Source organism: Puntigrus tetrazona, chromosome 21, assembly GCF_018831695.1.
Source record: "Puntigrus tetrazona isolate hp1 chromosome 21, ASM1883169v1, whole genome shotgun sequence".
Taxonomy (NCBI): domain Eukaryota; kingdom Metazoa; phylum Chordata; class Actinopteri; order Cypriniformes; family Cyprinidae; genus Puntigrus; species Puntigrus tetrazona.
In genome coordinates, this window is record NC_056719.1 from 11,487,735 (window position 1) to 11,508,076 (window position 20,342).

Genomic DNA, 20,342 nt, shown 5'->3' on the forward strand with positions numbered 1-20,342 from the left:
TAGCTGAACGGGAACAGGAACTCAGGATACAGGGGAGGTGCCCAGTCTAAGTCCAAGTCCACATCGTCCAGCTCCTCTTGCAGATCCAGCAGCCCCAGGTGGATGATCAGCTCATCCCAAGCCGATGTGCAGTGGGCGGAGCTCCACTCCGCGCTCTCATTGCAGTCGGCTGACTCCACCGCGGCGAGTTCTGTTGCCGGCTCACGCACCTGGTCTTACGTAATCAGCTCGGGTCCGGTGGCGCTCCTGAACTCCGCAACGTGGGGAGATGATGGGCTGGGTTCTGGATCTGGAGTGGGGCTGGTGTCGTTGTCCTCCAGCGCAACCGATCGTAGGTCCGATCGTACTGTCACGTTCGCGCTTTCGCAAGACTAAGCACACGACTCGAAATGAACTTAAACGGGTTTAATCCCAACAGGCAAAAATAAATATACCGAAGGCAGGCAGAACAGACAGGCAGGACAAAAACCAGGTAGGGACATTGGCAATCGGACAAACGGAACTGAAAACACAGGACTTAAATACACCAGGTTAAATGACTAAATTAACTACACACAGCTGATGACAATGATATAACTAACATGGAGGGAAGGCAGGGCACAGGGAGCACATGGCACGAGACAAAAAACAGAAACAAAGAGTCCAGAGATGTGACATAGATAGATAGATAGATAGATAGATAGATAGATAGGACCGTCTTTTAATGTTGTATAATCTTAAATCTTCTTGTGAAAAGCACAGCAACAAAGTGAAAAAGAAAAAGATGGAGTATCAATTAATTTTCCTTCTGCATGCCATTTTGCAATTAGTATCCGTCAGATATGATGCAGCTTTGAGTCACATGCCTGATAGCCACAGGGTCTGTCCTGTCGGTCTTTGAATGTGTGCTCATTAATCACTGTGTGTATGTGTGTAAACCGAACCTAAGTGTTGTTTCCATTACCTTGTAGATGTAGCTCAGGGGTTAATGACTGTGGGTCACAGTATGAATATATTGCTACTCTAACGCTTTTATGGGCCGCTTAGTTCTCCTTCCTTTTCGTTCTTTCTCCATTTATCCATCCCCGTCTCCCTTTCACACATCTCTCCTCTTCAGTGTAATGTAATTTGGCCTAGAGGGTCGATTATTCACATGGCCCGATGTCTGGCTTTAACGCTTCTCTTAAGTTGATTTATCTAACACGTCTGTCAAGCCATATGATGAAATATGTTTGGACTTCAAAGCATTTCCCGGATATTATCTGCTCTTTAAATATAGATTTTGAACTGCATTATTTATTTTTTGGATTTTCTCCTTGTATACTGTTATGATGACACATAGCAAGTCCCTGCTATGGAAAGACAATGTTACATATTCTGTGCAGTGTGTTATTAAGCTAGAATGGAAAAAAAGATTGTCTGCCTACTTTTAGAGGAATGGTAAAGGCTTGAATGAGTTACCTTGAGCCAGAGCTTGTCCACAGATGACCGTGACTGCACAGCAAGATTGCGCTGTTTAGTGCGAGGCCACACGCACAAAGTAAAGGCAGCGGAGTAGGGAATGACAGATTTTCTTTCTACCCACTTGACTGCTCTCATCCAGCTTGTATGAAAAACACAGTTCAAACTCACCCACTTATTCTGCTGTGAATTCGACCCACATCTGCGCAGGAACCTGACAGTGCCATTTCACAACCTGTTACTTCTTTCCAGCGGTGAAATGAGCAGCAGCAACCAAACGCAGAAAAGAGAACAATTCAAAATAAAATGAAAATTCTATTCTTTTTTTTTTTCACCCTCATGTCTTTCCAAACTCATAACTTTCTTTCTTTTCTGGACCTAAAAAAAAGGAGAAGTTCAAAAGAACAGTTTTAAAAACAGCCCCCTCTCACCAAAGAATATGGTGACCAGGACCTTACAAGCTCGAAAAAATAAAAGAAGGGAAATCATCTGCAATCTCCCAAGCCTGTAAAATAGATTGGTATCCAATCAAAAATCTGTCAAATCTCGGTCACACTTACAAATCACATCACACTTCCACAACTGGCAGTTGGTCATGTGACATGCAGGAACCAGTGCCATTAATATATTCATTTGTGAATAAAATGGATATGTCATATTGACCACTTTCATAGCATGATTATAGTGGGCTATGCTTGACAACCTATTGCTTTATTTCTTCACTGTATAGAAAAAATAAATTATCCTTAAACCTTTGGGTTCCAAAAAAGTACAGATTTTTACTATTCTGGGTTACCATTTTAAGTTCTGGGTCAAGACATTTTTTTAAATAATACTTGCCACTCCAATGCTTTTATTCAGCTATATACTTTTATTTAGCAAGGACACATTCAACTGATCAAAAGATACAGGAAAGACATTTATTTAAAAAAAATCTGTCAAATAAATTCAGTTTTTTTGACTTCCTGTTTATCAAAGAATTTTGAAGTAAGAAATAATGGATTCTACAAAAAATATTAAGCAGCACATGTATTTTTAACACGCATAGTAATAATAAACATTGGTTGAGCATAAAATTAGCATATCTGAAGAAACAAAAAATGTAAACTAAATATCAGCCTTGAATCGTACAAATAAAGTATACTCAAATAAATTATAAACATATTAAATACACACACACACACACACACACACATACACACACACACACACATATATATATATATATATATATATATATATATATATATATATATATATATATATATAAATTATTAATGAGATTTCTGTTTCATTAAGTAATGCACTCTTGGTTAACAAAGGAGACTTCAAAAACACAAAACCAGAAAATACCCCAAACTTTGACCAGTACCTATTCTAGTTAATTTCTAGATGTAGATTTGTAGTTTACTTTCTGGCCAGTGCTCATGGGTTGTTCTGGCTGTGGGCAGCAGGGAGCAGTTGGATGCTTAGTAGGGGGGTGACAGAGAAGCCTGTTGGAGTCAGAGTGGACCGCCTGTCCCGAACAAGACACATGGACAAAGATCTAAGGCTGGTTTAGCATAGGACCTCAGCCTGAGCCAAACCTAGTGCTCATCAAAGCTTCCTGGTCAACTGTCGTCTGCTTTCATCCCCTTCCCATCTGCCCCCATCCACAAACACACACACACACACGTTCCCCCTTTTAGCCCACCTTTGACTCCAGCGTTATTGCAGTATTTGCAATAACATTGCCCTCCATGTCACAGCAAACTGGTGCTTTGCTGTACACTTTATCATCACCACGACCTCTTGTGTTATGTCTGATGGTGATAATCTTTTGAATTATAAAGGTTCGATGCCATCCAAGGTGCTTAGAACTGTTATTCAGTATCCCACTGAGCACAGGGCTTTAACAACAACAAAAATCAATTCTCTCTGCTGACCATTCGATTGGAGTTGTCTTTATGATGCATTCAGTCTTCACTGCTAGTACACAAAGTAGTAGTCTAATGCCTAATACTTTTTAAATGACCAGACTTGTGTTAAATGAGCCTCATTTAAAGCCATTATTGTACAAATTGAACTGGTTGTTAGAAAAACTACAGCATGAGAATAAAATAACATGAGCTTCTGGAAAATGTGAATGAAACAAATAGCCAACTCCCTAGAGTTAGCCATTAGATAAGCTTAAATAGTCTTCTTTTAGTCATTCAGCTCATTAAAGAAGATTTTTATGAGATTTATCAAAGTCCAGTGAAGCCGTAGGCATATTGACAATTTTCACTACGTTTAGTCTAAAAGTAAGATAAGAAAAAGATTTTTCTTCTCTTGGTTAAAAAGGTGCTGACAAGTACTGTGTTATCTTTATTTTTTCTTTTAACTTGTAGGCACTTTCTTTTCAAGACGCCATCTGGGAGCACTCCTCTGTTCAGCAGCTCTTCACCAGGTTATCCCTTGACTGGTGGTACCGTCTACTCCCCACCACCCCGGCTCTTACCCAGAAACACATTCTCCAGGAGCTCCTTCAAGCTGAAGAAGCCCTCCAAGTACTGCAGCTGGAAATGCGCTGCTGTGTCTGCGATCGCAGCCGCTGTGCTGCTGGCCATCCTGCTGTCTTATGTCATAGGTAGGTCCTTCAAATCATTGTTTGTTCCCAAATAATATGCAACTAGAAAGCATCCCCAGATGTTCAGGATGTATTTGTTATGCTAAGTGATTGATTTACAACATGGTCTCATAAAAATATGTACCTCTGTTCACTTTTTGCGCAACACTTTTTTTATGTGCTTTACTGCACGTTTCAACACAGTTTCAAAGATAAATGTCTACTATGTGGCGCTAAAACACAGGTTCCATACATGAACCCTGGCACATTTTAATTACGTTGATATAGATATTTATTGAGGCGGTTTAGAATTGAAATATGGTGCTATGTTGGAAATATGCCCTACACCAAATCCAACTTTAAACCTAATAGTGTTAACAAATGCAAAACTCATATAAAATGCATTTTTGATGAAAGCGTGCCATTTCAGCTTCCTGAGATTCAAACCAAAAGCTCCTCGTCTCTTAAGTACATCTCTGTACTCCGTGAGCCACCAAACAAACCTGCTGTCTATGAATATCCCATAGATATGAAGCTGGATATGTGCGTTGCTAACGTTCAAAAGCAGCAGTTTTCAAATATCCCAGCATATTAATATTGTTTGGAAGTCATAACATATGTGAAAAATATGTTTTATTAATGCTTTATTAAAAGGTGTCAGAGATTTACTGCCTGTAGTGTTCATTTATTTTGGAAACTGCAGTGATATGTACGCGTTTCGCGTCTTGCTAAAAAGCACAGCAAGGTACGTTAATGCCATATGACCAGGTAGAGTATTTAATATTTTGCGTATCCATAATCTTTATGTTGTGATGTCCTTGAGGATTCAAGCTTGATGCCAAAATAAAAGAAACTTTCTGAACATAAAAGTAACGTTTTAAGCAATTTATCACGATGCAAACTGTGATATTTAATTCACATTTTACAATTCAATCATGCATAATCAGGTCCTGAACTGAATTCTTGGATCCTTGATGGATCATTTATTGCTGTCCAAACAATAAGTCAGCAACCACGGCATGATAAATCAATTAATTTAATTAGACAGTCCTTAAATGTCATGAGCACGAGTTAGCGTAGTTAGCAGAGGGTTTGCCGGGCAGTGCTCAGTGTCCTCTGGCACACCATGGCCTTTCAAAGCTCAAAGTATGACCCTGAGATGACTCACTCAGAAGAATGACATTTATGACGAAGAACGAAGCGCTTCAAAGCGTCTTTGATAAACCATTGATGTGTGTTATTGTTGTGGTACAATTGCAGCAAAGCAAATACCCACGCAGAGGGGCGGAAGGAGCCTCAGCGTGTGGACGTTTACTTCAGACGGCAACATGCCATTCATCTGCTGTTTGATATGAGCTGTGATTCGGATGTATTTGTGAACGAGGGTTTGGTCTTATCAAGGCTCCTCTCTGCAGGGAGTGTTGCTTAGTTTCAAATCTAAAGTTCTTCTGTTTTTATAAAATAGATTCAGGTTAAGTTCTTAGTGTCTTAGAAGTTGTAACGTTGTTCTGATATATTCTCAAGTGAATTTGTTTAAAAAAAGAACACGTTTCAGTGTATCTTTGTTGGCTGAGTGTTCCTCTTCAATTGTCAAGAAAGGTAAAGGAGACTGCGTGTGGAGTCCGATAAGAGTCGGATCCCTTCCAGAAACACAGTTGACGTTAAATGTCACCAAGAACCTTGAGTCTGCGCCAGTCTGCGAGAGAGTTGCACCTTTACAAAGCAGTGAAGAAAACAAGGCTCTGTCTTTTCTGCTTGAATAATCCGCACATTTACAATTTCAATATCTCATTTGTTTTTCTTTGTTTATTTTGCAGGTGTACTTGGCTTCTGCCTTATTTTTAGATTTTATGCACATTTTCGAAGTCAGTTTTTGCCTCAGTACCGTCAGAAATGTATAAATATACACACATACTAACTCCAATTATATGCTCAAGGTACATTTGATGTCAGTGTGTTTTTAAATGAGAGTGTATTTGTGTACGTGTGTGTGTCGTGTGCGCAGTGGCCTGTAAAGTGTTCTGTAAACTATTCCAAAACCTCAGGGACTTTTTGCCGATACAATGGGACTCTTAGTGCATATGTGTGGCTGGTCCACTGAGCTGTAACCACCCACTGAGCAACACTGTTCATTGCCTGAATCGTAACAGGTTCTTGAAAAAGTTTCCACAAGACTTCACTCAACACTTTGTATTTGAAAGCTCCTCAGACTGAAAGCTGCAGTTCCGTACGGTCCATACCGTACACCATATAGTAGCGTGCTTTGTTTTGTTTTTCCTCGGATATGATAAGACATGTTGCCTCTTTCAAAGGAAATAATAGTCCTTATAATATATATTTGTTTAAATGAACATGAAAATTAAGTATCAAAATATGAGATACCTAGAAAATGTTATTTTTACAACAAAAAAGTGCAAAGTAACAGGTACAAAAAGAAAACTGTATGGAGATTTTTCTATCTACAGATTTTTGAGTGATTTTCTTTTATCTTTAAATTAAGCGTGCACACTATTGCTAAAAAAAACGCAATCCCTAGCAGTTAGATGATCATATTCACAAAGGCACAGATCCCTAAACAAGGCTATATCTACCTTATTATTAATAGAAGAACAGAATTCCAAGTGCGCTCCCATTAAAATGAAGCATTCCAGTGCTTTGTCCACTGCTCACCCATGGCATCATTACATCGTCAAGCTCTTGGATGGCTGATCCAGAGAATGTCTTGTCATTCTTGTGTCAGAGGCAGCATCCCTTGCCTGAGATCTGGATGCAGGTTGCTAGGAGACAGGTGTTGCGGTCCTGATGCTGGAGGTAGTGAGGAGGTGGGGGGTTCAACACGGGGCTCAGCGGCTGCGTCTGGCTGCCATAAGGCCACTGCGACTAATCTGGACTAATTGCTGAAAGATGATGAAAGACGAAGATGAAAGAAGGAGAGATAAATGATGGATGTCTAAAGGCTAAGTGAAGTATTCTGCCCCCCACCGCCTCCTCGCAAACTTAGATGCGGCGGATAGCTGAGTAGGTTGTGCTCTGCGTATACGAACATCAGTTGTATTAAAGAGTTAAGTGAGAGTCCCAGACTGGATGACCTGGATCCCTCAGAAACAGTGAAGGATCCGACCACTTCATTAGAAACACTTAATGGCAATATAAAAATGACATTCACAATGCACTTCTCTTCCATAAGACGAACCGTTTTTTTAGTTAAAATAAATGTTCAAAGTGAAATTATGCAGGTGAGACGTACATTTTTTTATCTGATTTGTGATTTGGATTCACAATTCTTTATCAAATGATTTTGGATTGATCCACTAAAATTAATCTGAATAATAATTCTTACTACTTTCGTGCATATATCGAACTTGAGCTAAGTTTAATAGCCAAGACCAAGATAGGCTGAATACACTTTTTATAGACCAAACAATAGCCTGCGTCATGATTTATACATTTATAGAAAATAAAGGACCAACTTTTTATTGAGTGTTTTTAACCACTGTCCAATAGCATTTAAATTAATAATTTCATACAGTACACCTACTGTGAAAAATTAAATCTGTAAACACTGTCTAATTGGACAATCATTTTAATTTATTTTTTGACTCTTTATTTTACATGATATAATATACAGAAATATACAGTACACAAAAAAGTGTATATATACAGTAAAAGTGTAAATATACAGTAAACTATAAAAAATTGTGGGTTTTTTTTACAGGTGTTTAACCAGTTTTTTTGTATTTTGCACTTCCTTGCATTGTGTTTTATAGTTAACTGTAATTTCTGTAAAATTAATGGATAATGTGCTGGATAATGGATAATGAAATTACAGTAAATGTAAAGAGGGACCAAAATATGTATTTTCATTGCCACAATATATTTACACCCTTGAAAACTGATCACTGACAAACGTTTTTACAATCACAGGCACATCTTTGGACTCTTTTGCTGTTGTTTTTGTCATGTGCTCTGTGCGCCCTACCTTCAGTTCTAGGTAATTGTCTTTATTTTCTTCAGCCATGTCTTGTTAATTTAGTGATTTCCTTGTATTCAGTTTGTCCGATCGTCGAGGTCCATACCTGTGGTTTATGTTCTTTCTGCCTGCCTGCCTGCCCGCTTGTATATTATTATTTTGCACGTTTAAAAGAGGATTAAATCTGTTTAAGTTTATTTTACTTGTCGAAGTGCTCATTTGCGCTAAACCACAAGGTGACACACAGTATATTGAGTCACATTATTCTGCATTTAATTCATACAGATTTAAATCTGGAATGCTGTCTTTTTAATTACAACGTACAACTGTAATCATTTACAGTTACTGAGAAAAAAAGTGTATTAAAATTACAGTTATTTACAAAAAATGTTAACAAATTTTTTCACATGCAAACAGATGTAATATATTTCTTCTCCAAATTGCATCGACTGCTCTAAAATATGAGAGCAATGTTTCAGGAATTTGAAATGTGCTATTTCCTGAATAATTTAGATTAGCTTTGAGAATCATTTCGGAATTGTGATTCTCTGAACTGAAATCAACTGTGAGGATCCCGAAGATTCCCTTGTCTGCTGATGAATCATGTACATTAAGAGCGGGATTGTGAATTAATAAAGTGTTTTCTTTGATATCATGTTCATCGTCTATTCAGTTGCAGAGGGACGTGAGCAGGAAGTGTAATGACTCACCGGTCCAGCTCCTGCCAATGAGACAGCGACTTGTTTAGGAAAACAGGTCAAGTCTCCGTCAGGTCTACGGTAACATGCTGTATGTCAGTCAGAATGAGTCATTATCTGTCCACTTACCAGCGCTCTCTGTCAGCGGGGACTTTTACTGTCACCTGCCCATTTTATATTTGTCCTCGCTCGCACCCTGGCAGCCTCGCGGTGCGCTCCTCCGCCCATACCGGGACGCAAACAAACACAACAATCAGTCACACACCTACACACCCCGAGATGTTGGAGATTCTGTCTCGTGGAGATAATATGTTCGCCAACCAATCTCTAACTCGCAGCCCCTGCGCCGTCTGCCTGACTCAAACTGACTCACTCCAGCATACATGCCCGAAGCTGATTAAAATGACACTTTTCATTTTTTACTTTCACTTTTATATTTACTTTCCCTTTTTATTCCGTGTTTTTCTGACGTCTGCTTAAAATTAAAGCCACTGAGTGACAGGAGAGCGAAATAGTTTGATTAGAGCTTCGCGTGCATATACGCTCGGATCGCGGGACAGAGATCGAGGGATCCCTATCGTCACTCTATACCTGCGATAAAAAATGCTGTCAGTCAAAGCATCAGGTATAGGACCGAGAGAGGGAGAAGAGGTGAATTTGCTTGCACGTGTGTGTGCGTTTATACCGTGGGGAGTGATTGTTGTGCTCTGGGTATTTGACAAGCCGAGTGGAATAGATTGGATCTATCTCGTCATGCCCACACAGAAGGTTCAGGGAGGTGTGTGTGTGTTTGTGTGTGTGTGTGTGTGTTAAACTCAGAGACCTTGCATGCCTGAAGCAATATCCTTGATTTTTTTATTTTTTAATATTTTTTTATGTGTTTGTGTGGCATTTTGGGACGAGTTTTATCTAGGGATTGGAAGTTTTCCCAGGGTGCTTTGAGAGTTTTTTGGTCAACAGTCAAGACTGAGTGAGCTGATGTAATCAGATGGAGCTGGTCCTCCGGGTGCGGCGGTTCACTGTAGCCTTTCATTTATATTCATAGCAGCAGGACTCGTGCACCTCGAATCAAAACACACATCAAAGCCACACACACACACACACACACGCTCCAAGGAGATCAGCAGCAAAGAAAACAACAGTTTCACCTTCAACGAGAGGCTGATTGTGTGTGTCTGCTTTTGAAGGTGATATGCAAGACCGGGGTGTTTTTTTTTGCTTTCGCATTACTCTTTCTTGGTCAGTCAGAAAGTTTTTAGATTGGCTGAGGGTAGGACCACAACATTTGGTCACAAATCTTATTGGAATTATTTTGCAGTAGTAAAAATTATAGGAATTGTCTCAGGGGTGCAAAAACAAAAGAACATTTGTGCTGGGGTATATTTGTAGCTCTAGCCAAAAACACATTTTGACAGGGTCAAGAATTATTGATTTTTCTTTTATGCCAAAAATCATTAGGATATTAAGCAAAGATCGTGCTCCATATTTCCTACCGTAAATATATAAAAACTTCAGTCTTGTTAAGTAATATGCCAAGGGCTTCACTAGACAACTTTAAAGGAGATTTTTTTCAATCTTTTTTTCAATCTCCCCATTAGATTCTACATATTTAACGAACCATACATTAATGGAAAGCTTATTTATTCGGCTTTCAGATGTTATATAACAAATTTTTGATTTTCAGTTTATATAAGCAATAATATTTCACCCCAATATAAGATCCCAACAAAAAAGTATACTGTCACAACATAATAATAATTATTAATAATAATTATTGTTATTACTATTGAATATTGTTAAATATTCTTTACTTTCAAGCCAAACCACTCTGACTAAACCCCTAACAAAACACTTGTGAAATAATAAACATCATTGTACATTTCATATACATTATTAATATTATTATTAAATACTAGATCTTGATAACTTTACAAGTGTTTTTGTTGTTTATATTATGTAACATTTATATAGGTTGGTTTGTTTCACTTTTTATGCCGCATTTCTTTTGAGTTTTAAGTTGAGTCCCAGACTCTTTATTCTTTTTGCAAACAAACCACTTTTTTTTTTTGTTTTTACAAAAAAAAGAAACCATGAGCTCCACAGTGCACAACAGACAGACAGAATGCCATCTTCTCTCTTTAAAGCACACAGTGCATGCAGGCTATAAATGTATTCAATTAAACTGCACCAGCCTGCAGTGCGACTTTGATTGTATTTGGATTAATTGTTCAGTCCTCGTGTAGACACTAAACAAGCCTTCTGTAACATCAGGTGAAGATTGCTGTGAAGTGAGGAAGAGTTGCGTCAGGTTGATTGAGGTACAACTGTGTGTGTGTGTGTGTGTGTGTGTGTGTGTGTGTGTGTGCGTGTGTGTGTGTGTGCACGTGAGCTCCACTGGGACACTCTTGCATGACTGTTTTCATTCACAGCTCATTCAGCAACTGATCCTGGACAAAGGAACTATGAAGCTCTGGTGAGCTTTCCTCTGACTGGGTTTGCTGACCATCTTACTGTCTCCAGCCTTTATAGCTTGACTTCAAAGCAGCTTCTGATTGTGCGATTTATTCGCTTTTTGCTTGAATGGTGCCCATAGGGAGCAGTCTGTTTCATCCATACATATCCCTTGTGGGTATAAATGCAACACAAGGCCTAATAAATAATGGAACAGTGGACAAATATCAGTAGTTTCTCATATGAAGGGTGTTCTAAAGGGTGGCAACACTATAGCTAATGGAACTGGGTTTGCTGCCTGTGCAAATTGGACAAGTGTGTTTTTGGCTTTCTGAAGCATTGGTGGAGCACAAATCCTGGCATCTCCCAAAACCATATTACGAGGATCCGCCCACAAATTGTGACATCAGACGTAAGAGTTTGTTTTAGGAGTGGATCAGTATTACTGATAGACTTTACAATAGGTCTTTAGGTACAATAGCATTTATTTGTTTGTTGTTTTTGCTTGTTTTTTTTATTTTGAACAGCCATAGTGCTTCCTGAGTCATTTCCTACATTTTTTTTTTAACAGTTACTTTTGCACATTTGTTCTCCTCTTAATACTCAAGGTTAAAAAAGAAAATGACATGTACTGTCAACTTTGATAATTCAGGGGCACAGTGTTTCTCCCTGTTGTTTTAACCATGAAGAGCAAAGTAAAAAAATGTCTTTCTTTTCTTATTTTTATTAATACACAATGTAAGAAAAAAAATGGATAGTCATGAAAGCCACAAAGTCACTTTGTGAGATATTAAGGCACAATGGAGAAAGAAAATTGTTGTATTTTATTTTTATTTTTCATTTTGATTTCATAAAATACTGAACTGAAAGTGTTTTGTAATCAAATTGTAACACATTTTCAGGTTCTTCCAAGAGTCTTCCTAGCATTAAACATCTTTGTTTGTCATTTTCAATTATTAATAAATGAAATACCGTTGTTGGAGAGTACGACTGTAAGCAAAGTTAGGACAGCTTTGGAGTTTTTAAGTTTTTTTGTCAAGTTAGGAGATTTCTGTAATACCTCATTCCTATCTGTGGTTAAGTTAGAATAAGAAAACAGATAAGATAAGTTTTTGAAGTTACTATCTTTCTGTATTACTCTCCCCACTCTAAAAACGTTCCTTCACATGAGATTAATACAGGTGCTCGATCATGTCAATTACCATGGGCTTTCTGTACGTTGTGCTTATCAGTCTTCTTTGATTTGTCCGTGTAACCACAGCCATTTGCTGTGGCTTCTATGTGGAGCAAAATAATACGGTAATGCACCCCAGCAGACTTTCGCGCATGTCGTCAAGTCTCCAGAGACTTTCCGCAGAGCACCTCGGCAGCACGATGGCCACGTATAGCTGTTTCATAAAGCTGACAGCACTATCTGTTTAGTGTCGTCCTCAATTTCCAAGCATCTCTCATGCTGTCAGAGGTGAGTCAGCTCTCTTCTGCAGTCATTCTGCAAGCGTGAGCTCACGAAGGAGATCAGCTGACTTACTTGAGGCTTGATGTTCAGGGCCGTGCCTGAGGTCAGCGCTTCTCATGGATCACATCAGCAACACCTTCATACAGTGAACACACCAGATCTCTAAAAGGCCCCTTATGGACTGCCACACGCTCTGTGTAAAAACAGTTGGATATTAAAGGAATAGTTCACCCAAAAATGTAAATTCTGTCAATGTTTAATCACCCTCATGCCACAATACTGTGAGACATTTGTTCATCTTCAGAACACAAATGAAGATGTTTCTGATTAGAGCTCTCAGACCCTCCCATATATAGAAGGGATACTCACGATAAAGGCTAAAATAACGCATGTTACATCAGTAGTTCAACCGTAATTTTACAAAGCTACAAGAATACTTTTTGTATGCAAAGAAAACAAAACTAACTACTTAATAATATCAAAATAATGGAGATTAATTGTTGAATATGGTTTTTATTTATGATTTCTTTGTGCACAAATGTGTTCTCGTAGCTTCTTAAAATTACTGTTGAACCACTGATGTCACATCAGTTATTTTATAATGTCTTTCTACATTTATGAACCTTGATCGTGGTAGAATATTTGCTGTATATGGGAGCATTCATCAGAAATATCTTAATTTGTGTTCCAAAGAATGAAGGTCATTGGAATGACACGAGGAATTGACAGAATTTTCACTTTTGAGTGAACTATCCCTTTAAAATATGTGTACTTTGTTAAAGAATACAATAATATTAATGTCAATATTCTTGCAGAATCGTTACAGGAGAGTACCAACCAATCAAAATGATTACGAATTAACTAATTAAAGCACACAACTGACACGAAAATATTATAACAGTAGAGTGGATATTAATATTATAAAAAAGTTGGTTATGCCATTAAAATGAATGCAAAGATAATAGAAAATGCAAAGAAAATAAGAGTCAGTTGAAAGCCACAACTCTAACCCTAAACTAAACATGTGATGCATATAAGCATTAGGTCAAAAATCCATTATGGTTCTATTTTCAAAATGGATTGTTGAAGAAAGAGTTTCACTTTTGCAGTGCTGCTGTCAGCAACAACTCAGCTGGTGCAGCTCAGTGAAATAAGTTTTGCAGCTCATGTCGGTTATAGATTTCATTTTCTCAGTGTGCTTTTAAATCCGAGAAGAACTCCAGTCTGAAGATGCAGACTTACTCAGGCAAGACAGGGGAATACTTTTGTCATCTGTATCCCCGTCTGTTCTCTCACTCTTTCCCTTTCTTCCTGTTTCTCTCCATGCTTTAGGTAGGTAATATTATTCATCACTTTGAAGAGGTGAATTATACATAGAGATTACATAAAGTGAGATGCAGCATCTCATGAATTTCACATCTAACACATTTCCTCTTAATAATTAATGCTCATTGCGCAGACCGAAAATGAGTTTGTTGAAGATCTCCCCCAGATTTGATTAGCAAAAAAAAAGTGCAAACTGACACTAATGGTAATGCTAATGCTGCCAGACATGAGGCCAGTGTACGACCCTTATCTGACCCATAATAGTGTCTATTCTTTCACAGAAAATATCAAGATATTTCCTGTTCTATCAGAGTGCTATTCTCTAGATGGATGCCGAATGAACCTGCAGTATGTAAATTAATGTTGTAATTATTTTAATTGTATTTATTTATTCTACTGTTTCTTTGGTTACTGTTGCTACTGTTAATTGAATATCCTCTGTTGACAAATAGTTGCCTTGTTAACACATTTTCAGCAAATGAAAACTTGTAAACATGCTGTTGAAATGGCTGAACATATTTAAATTCATGAGATAGTGTCATACCTTACATAATTTCAATGTAAGATATTGTTTAATACCTTTAAAACTAATTTGGTCAGAGGTTCGTCTGAACTTAAATCCAGGTTTAATTTTTGTTTTCTCATTATGCTAAAAACATCTGCGATTCATCCTCCACTTTGTATTGAAACCATACTTTAACTCTCTTTATGTTGACCGTATTTGCTCCACTAGAAGAAAACCTGATGCTAAAATGCTATTCAGTGATATTTAAAGGTTGAGTGATTTTTTTTTTCTTTTGTGATTGAATTCAAAAAGGTTTAATAAATGTGAGGAGAGCAATCCATTAGCCTTTCGTTTTATTTCATTTCAACGGCTATTGCTCACCTGTACTTGCTGCCCTGTAAGTATACGACCTGGACACTAAAATCTTGCTTAAAAAGATCTGTACAAACATTATTTTGTTGCTGATGAGCCATGAATGCAACTCTCTATCATGAGGTAAAAACATACATCTGTTTCACATGGAAGTCACAAAGTCATGTTGTGAGATATGAAATCACATTGCGGATATAATGTAATAGTTTGAGATATAGAGCCCTATCATATAACCGGTGCAATGTTTTTCACAAGTTTCAGCTTGATGCAGCTTTCATTTTCATGTCCTGTTTAAATAGCAAATGCATTTGCGCCCAGTAGTTCGCCCATGGTCGTGCCGGTATGAAAAGCAGGTGTGTTCAGGCACCTTGTTGGTGCTTTGCTATTTTGAGGCAACTGAAATAGATTGCGCTATTAACCAACTAAAACCAATAGTGCTGTATTTTGCTATGAATAAAGTGCTTTAGTAATATGCATCTATAGGTGGGTGAAAACACCCGTACACTCTGCTTATTACACACGGGGACATGCAGCACACAAACATGCTTAATATTAAAAATTTAAGGATTACAATGTAAAAGATTATTATTGTGTAGGCTGTACATAAATATAAAAATGCCTACATGTCATAATGGATAGTCAGTTAGGTTATTTGCCCTCGCACGAGCAGCTCCTTTTCCTCTCTGGAGACGCGTTCAGTCTTTGCACTTGCCATATAAATAGCAAATCCGTGATGTGAGCCCAACTGTCTCTGGAAGGGAATGGGAGATGAGACTCTGATTGGTCAGCTGGTCAGCATTTGTAACATCCTTAACCACGCCCTTTCAACTGTTCATTTCTGAGTAAAACCCCTACTACTTCCAATCGCAGTACAAAAAACAAGCCACGCCCTCACAATACGGAAGTAAACTTGGTCACAAACTTACAGTTCATACCAAACTTTAAGAGAATAGGGAACACCCTTTTACACCATTTTTCCTAAACCCAAACCGATCGTTTTTCCTAATGTTACCTAAACTATCAAAAGTGCATTCTGCCACGCCTAAGTGCACATAATCTTTTTATTTTCAATTTAAGATTGAAACAGGATCTAAACAATTTGGCACTGGCAGAACATTCTAGAATAATATGAAAATGTAATAAAAATATAAGTTGCAATTTCAGCTTTCAATTCAGCCAACAGCATGGTGAGGAATAAAACATTATGTTAGAGAGTTTCTCCACAGCACTGCTTAGTGCGACAAGATGTCTCAGGTCGTAACAGGACACCTTTGTCAGCGAGCACTGCGATGAAATGGACGAAGAGAAAGCAGGAGGTGATGGAGGACATGAGAAAGGTGAAAAGAACAATGGACAAACGACAGAGATAAGGCTGATTAGAGTATAGAAAGATAAGATGAGGAATAATGCATGTGGAACAATGACTAGATGACATCAGAGCAGCTGAAAGCCTGAAGGAGTCAGCTTTTTCTTTTGACCTCTCTACACGAGAGTGATAACGCGCCCTGAGATATACAGTCAGGAAGTACAGAAAGACTGAGTTGGCATTGATTTCGCGTGGATGTGATTGAGGGAGGGATAGAAGAGCTGGGGGCGGAGGTGAGGTGTTATGGTTGATTCTGCGAACGTAAGCATTTTCCCGCAATATTTTTATGTGTGTGTGTGTGTGTGTGAGGCTGTTCTTGTTTTCTCTTGGGGCATCTCATTCGTAATTTCCACCAGCACATCACAAAAACTAACTTTCTCTGATCATTATCATATTTCTTAAACACGACTTGACATATTTGAATATTGCATATCGAGTGATCTCCATTGGAGCTAATCAGTCTCTGCAAAGTCTTGGAAGCGCTCAAGCACTGATTATACTACATATGGGGTGCGGAGAGAAGCGGGCAGCTAGCCAAAATTTTCTCTAGCGCACACACACAAAAACAAGAAAGTGTCGAGAATATTTGGCATCTGTCACCAACTTTAAACTGTCTTCGGTTTATTTTTTTCCAAGACAATTTTCTTGTCCTCTCACGCCTTGCTCTGCAATATCAAGATAAGTGTCACTTCTTTCCTGACACCATATTGTGTTTCATTTGACATTTTGTGTTGCTTATGTGCCACCAGCTTCTGGTGACATATTCATATCTACGGCAAGTTTAGTATTCCTGTAGCCGTTTGGATTAAACTTGGTCCAACTAAACCTGTCTGGGCACAGAGCCCAAACAAAGCACAGACTGTAGTCAAAGTGTCATTGGCTATAATGAGTGTATTTGTATGCTAAAGTCTCCACTGTCAGCGAGAGTTATAGTTGTATGGGTGTCGCAGGCTCTCGGCTGTCAGGACGTGTCATCCATGTATACATAAAGTGGTTGGGAGGTGTAATGTAGTGTCATGTTCTATTTTTTTTTAATTCTCTTTCTCTCCCTCACAGCTCTTAATCTGCTTGGCTTGAATTGGCGACTGAAGCCTACTGAAGGGCATCTAGTGAACACTGGCCTCAGCATGAGTATTCCTGGCATTGGAGACGTGGCAACAGTGCCCTCCGGAGGCAGAGGTAAAAGCAAAAAACACCTGCCAATACCCTGAAATTCGATCAAAGTGAAATCCAAATGACCCAATGACATGAAATGCAAACCCTCCTATTGACACGAAGCCCAAATTGCCTTATTTTTTTAGTTATCAATCATTTCATTATGCACAATTCATAACCACATGTTATTCTAGTGGGAGGAAAGTTTTGTAATCCTGTAATAGTATTAACTGTTTAATAGCATTTAAGGCCCATCCTACTTTTTTTTCAGTTTTTTATGTAATAACTAGTTAATAACAGTATAAAAACAAGGTAATAAATTTAATCAATTGAAGGCTAACCTGATGTTGCCCACACCCTGCAATATCATAGCTAAATATGTTTTCGCTCTTTGAATTTATGTAATAACCTCACAATAACGTGACTAACTGTAATTTTACTCCGAAATATGTCACAGTCATGAAATTTAAATGTGGTACGATTGCAGTTTTGTATTGTTTTTAACTTTTTCAGTGCCTCTTCTGCAGTTCTGCATGAGAAAGTAATGCTTATGCATTTATTTAAAATGATGACTACATTTATTCGCTGTTGGCTTGTTATAACACATGTTAGTCTCTGTCAGCCTGAGGCTTTGTAAGAATCATCTGAGCTCAACCAGTGATTGTCCCGTACTGTAAATTGAGGGAGTACATTAGTATAAAATCGCAGTCTAGACAACCTGTGATAAACTGGGTTATATAAATTAGATGTTTTGGATCTCAGTGGATTTTAGTTAATGATTCAAAGCACTGGCTAACTCACAAAATAATGTACCTGTATGTTGTTCGTTCACCTCAAATGATTTATCATTATCAGTGTCAACATGTTCAGATGATAACGACTGCTGTTGACCTTTAGAGAGTGCCGGTATTGACGTCCTTCACACAGAGTACAGTTTCTTTTTGCATTAGATGGGTCTAAAGATTGGGTCTTCATGAGAGAGAACACATAGGTGCAAATCTGATTTTAACTGTATGTGTCGTATTTGGTTTGCATACAAATCACAGCAGTTTCCAATTTCTTACATGATGAACACAAGACATATTTACCTAAGACATTTTGGCATTTGCATCACCAGCTCCATATATATGGCTTTTCTGATGTGGTAAACTTGCTTGGTAGCTCACCTGGTACGAGTCTTATACGAGTCCAGTGAAACAGGAGTTACATTCAATCAAACGTGTAGAATCAAACTAAAACTTTTTATATCATGTTTGCTATTGATTGTAGTTAATAGAATTTTTTCAAAAGCATTTTGCACCACTGTTCGGACATTTCACTTCCAAACTGCCACAATATGTACAGCATTCATATTCCTCTGTTTCAGATCAAACTGAACATACTTTTGGCATCACTGACTGGATATTTCACTTTGAAAGTGTTGCAAAATGTGTACCATTACTTTTTGCAGAAATGTCAAAACAGACATGTTTTTCCAGCGAGTATGGGTTGGTAATGGAAGGACTCCTGTCTGATACTGGATGGACATAATGTGGGAGGAAGGACATTGTATACAAAGGCATTTGCTCACTCTATTTCTTTCTGAAGTGTTTTTTTTTGAAGAAGAAGAAGAAGAGCTAGCTGTCTTACAGACAGACATGCACACATGTGTGTTATAGTGTGCTATAGTGTGTCAGTGGGGGAGGAGAAACATAATTCTAGACTGAATATTTGAATGTTGTTGTTATGTGAATCTACAAGGCCCTTTAACATGACTCATGTCAAGACTTCAGTGCACCTCTCAACACAAGTATCATGTCTTTTTGACCTTGACAAGAAAAGCGCTTCTGATAGCATCACAGAAAACCAATTTTATGTACATGTATATATAGCTTGACAGTTAGAGACAACAAGCAAGCAAGAGAACTATAATGTATTTGAGCTTGTGACTGAAAAAATGCATTGCTGAAACCTTGAGGTCTCTTTCATGCTATTAAGCCTTTGCCGTAGCTGTTATATTGAGGCTATTGATTCTTCACCTATGTTTTCTTCATAAAGCAACATTTGCAGGCCATTTGACTTCTGTAATGTGACATACATTTAAAATGAGACATTAAGTTGGAAAATAAAGTGCAAAGCTTGGGGATTAGTTGGATTGAGAAAACTGGGCATTACATACCAGAATCAGTGTCATATAGACATATAGACTTGTGAAAAATTTTATTTATGTTTATTTTAACCTTCTGATGGATATCATCCACTAAAAGTCACTATAATTCAGGATGTGATGTTACATGTGAACCAAACTGATTATATTTGCCCCTTACCCATATCATTTTATATGACATTCTCCTTTATGTACAATCTACATCGATCTGGAATATATCCCTCTATATATTTTTTTCCATAAGATTCAGACTTTATTGTATTTGTTTGCTTGCATGTTTTTTCATGATCTAAGAAACAATTTTATTCTGGAATTATTCCGAATATTTCTTACTCTGGAATCTTTTTGGGGATTTCCATTCTACTCTACTGTGACTATTTCTATCACTCTTTAAAATGAAGAATTTTACTCACTAATTAACATTTTGCAATTACATTTTAATTGAGCAAGCAGACCTACTTTAATGCTTATATTTTAATATAGCCATAGGGAGCAGTAGAGAAGCAATGCATAGAAACACTATAAAGATAAAAGTGCTTGTATGTATCTATAACCAACCATATTTGGGAGACAAATTTGTGCCCAGAAAGGAGTTACATCTGACAAACCTGCTTCTGGGGAAATTTATCCTAAAAATAAAGTAAAAGGATGATACAGTCAGTCATTTTCTGCAGTGTTAGGTTATAATTTTTAGAAAATTATAAGAGTTATTGTAGGTTTATTATAGGTTTGAGGTTGCAGGATATGAGATTACTGAACTGGTCATATCTACACAAAACAAAATCCAAAAATATCAAGACTTTTCGTTCGTGAGAGGAAAGCACCTTTTCCAGTGGCTCTGATGTCAGTAGTTCTGGCTGGTTGAGAACT

The 20,342-nt window shown here is 37.8% G+C and overlaps 1 protein-coding gene across 4 annotated transcripts in view; it reads left to right on the forward strand.

Annotated features, from left to right (window-relative positions):
- tenm2b (teneurin transmembrane protein 2b) overlaps positions 1-20,342 on the forward strand; it is a 341,968-nt gene that overhangs the window by 294,383 nt on the left and 27,243 nt on the right. For all 4 annotated transcript variants that reach the window (XM_043221672.1, XM_043221674.1, XM_043221673.1 and 1 more), the window contains 2 exons: positions 3,810-4,048; positions 17,228-17,350. In XM_043221672.1, coding sequence (XP_043077607.1) covers positions 3,810-4,048; positions 17,228-17,350 — 362 coding nt within the window. The remainder of the gene's footprint in view (positions 1-3,809; positions 4,049-17,227; positions 17,351-20,342) is intronic.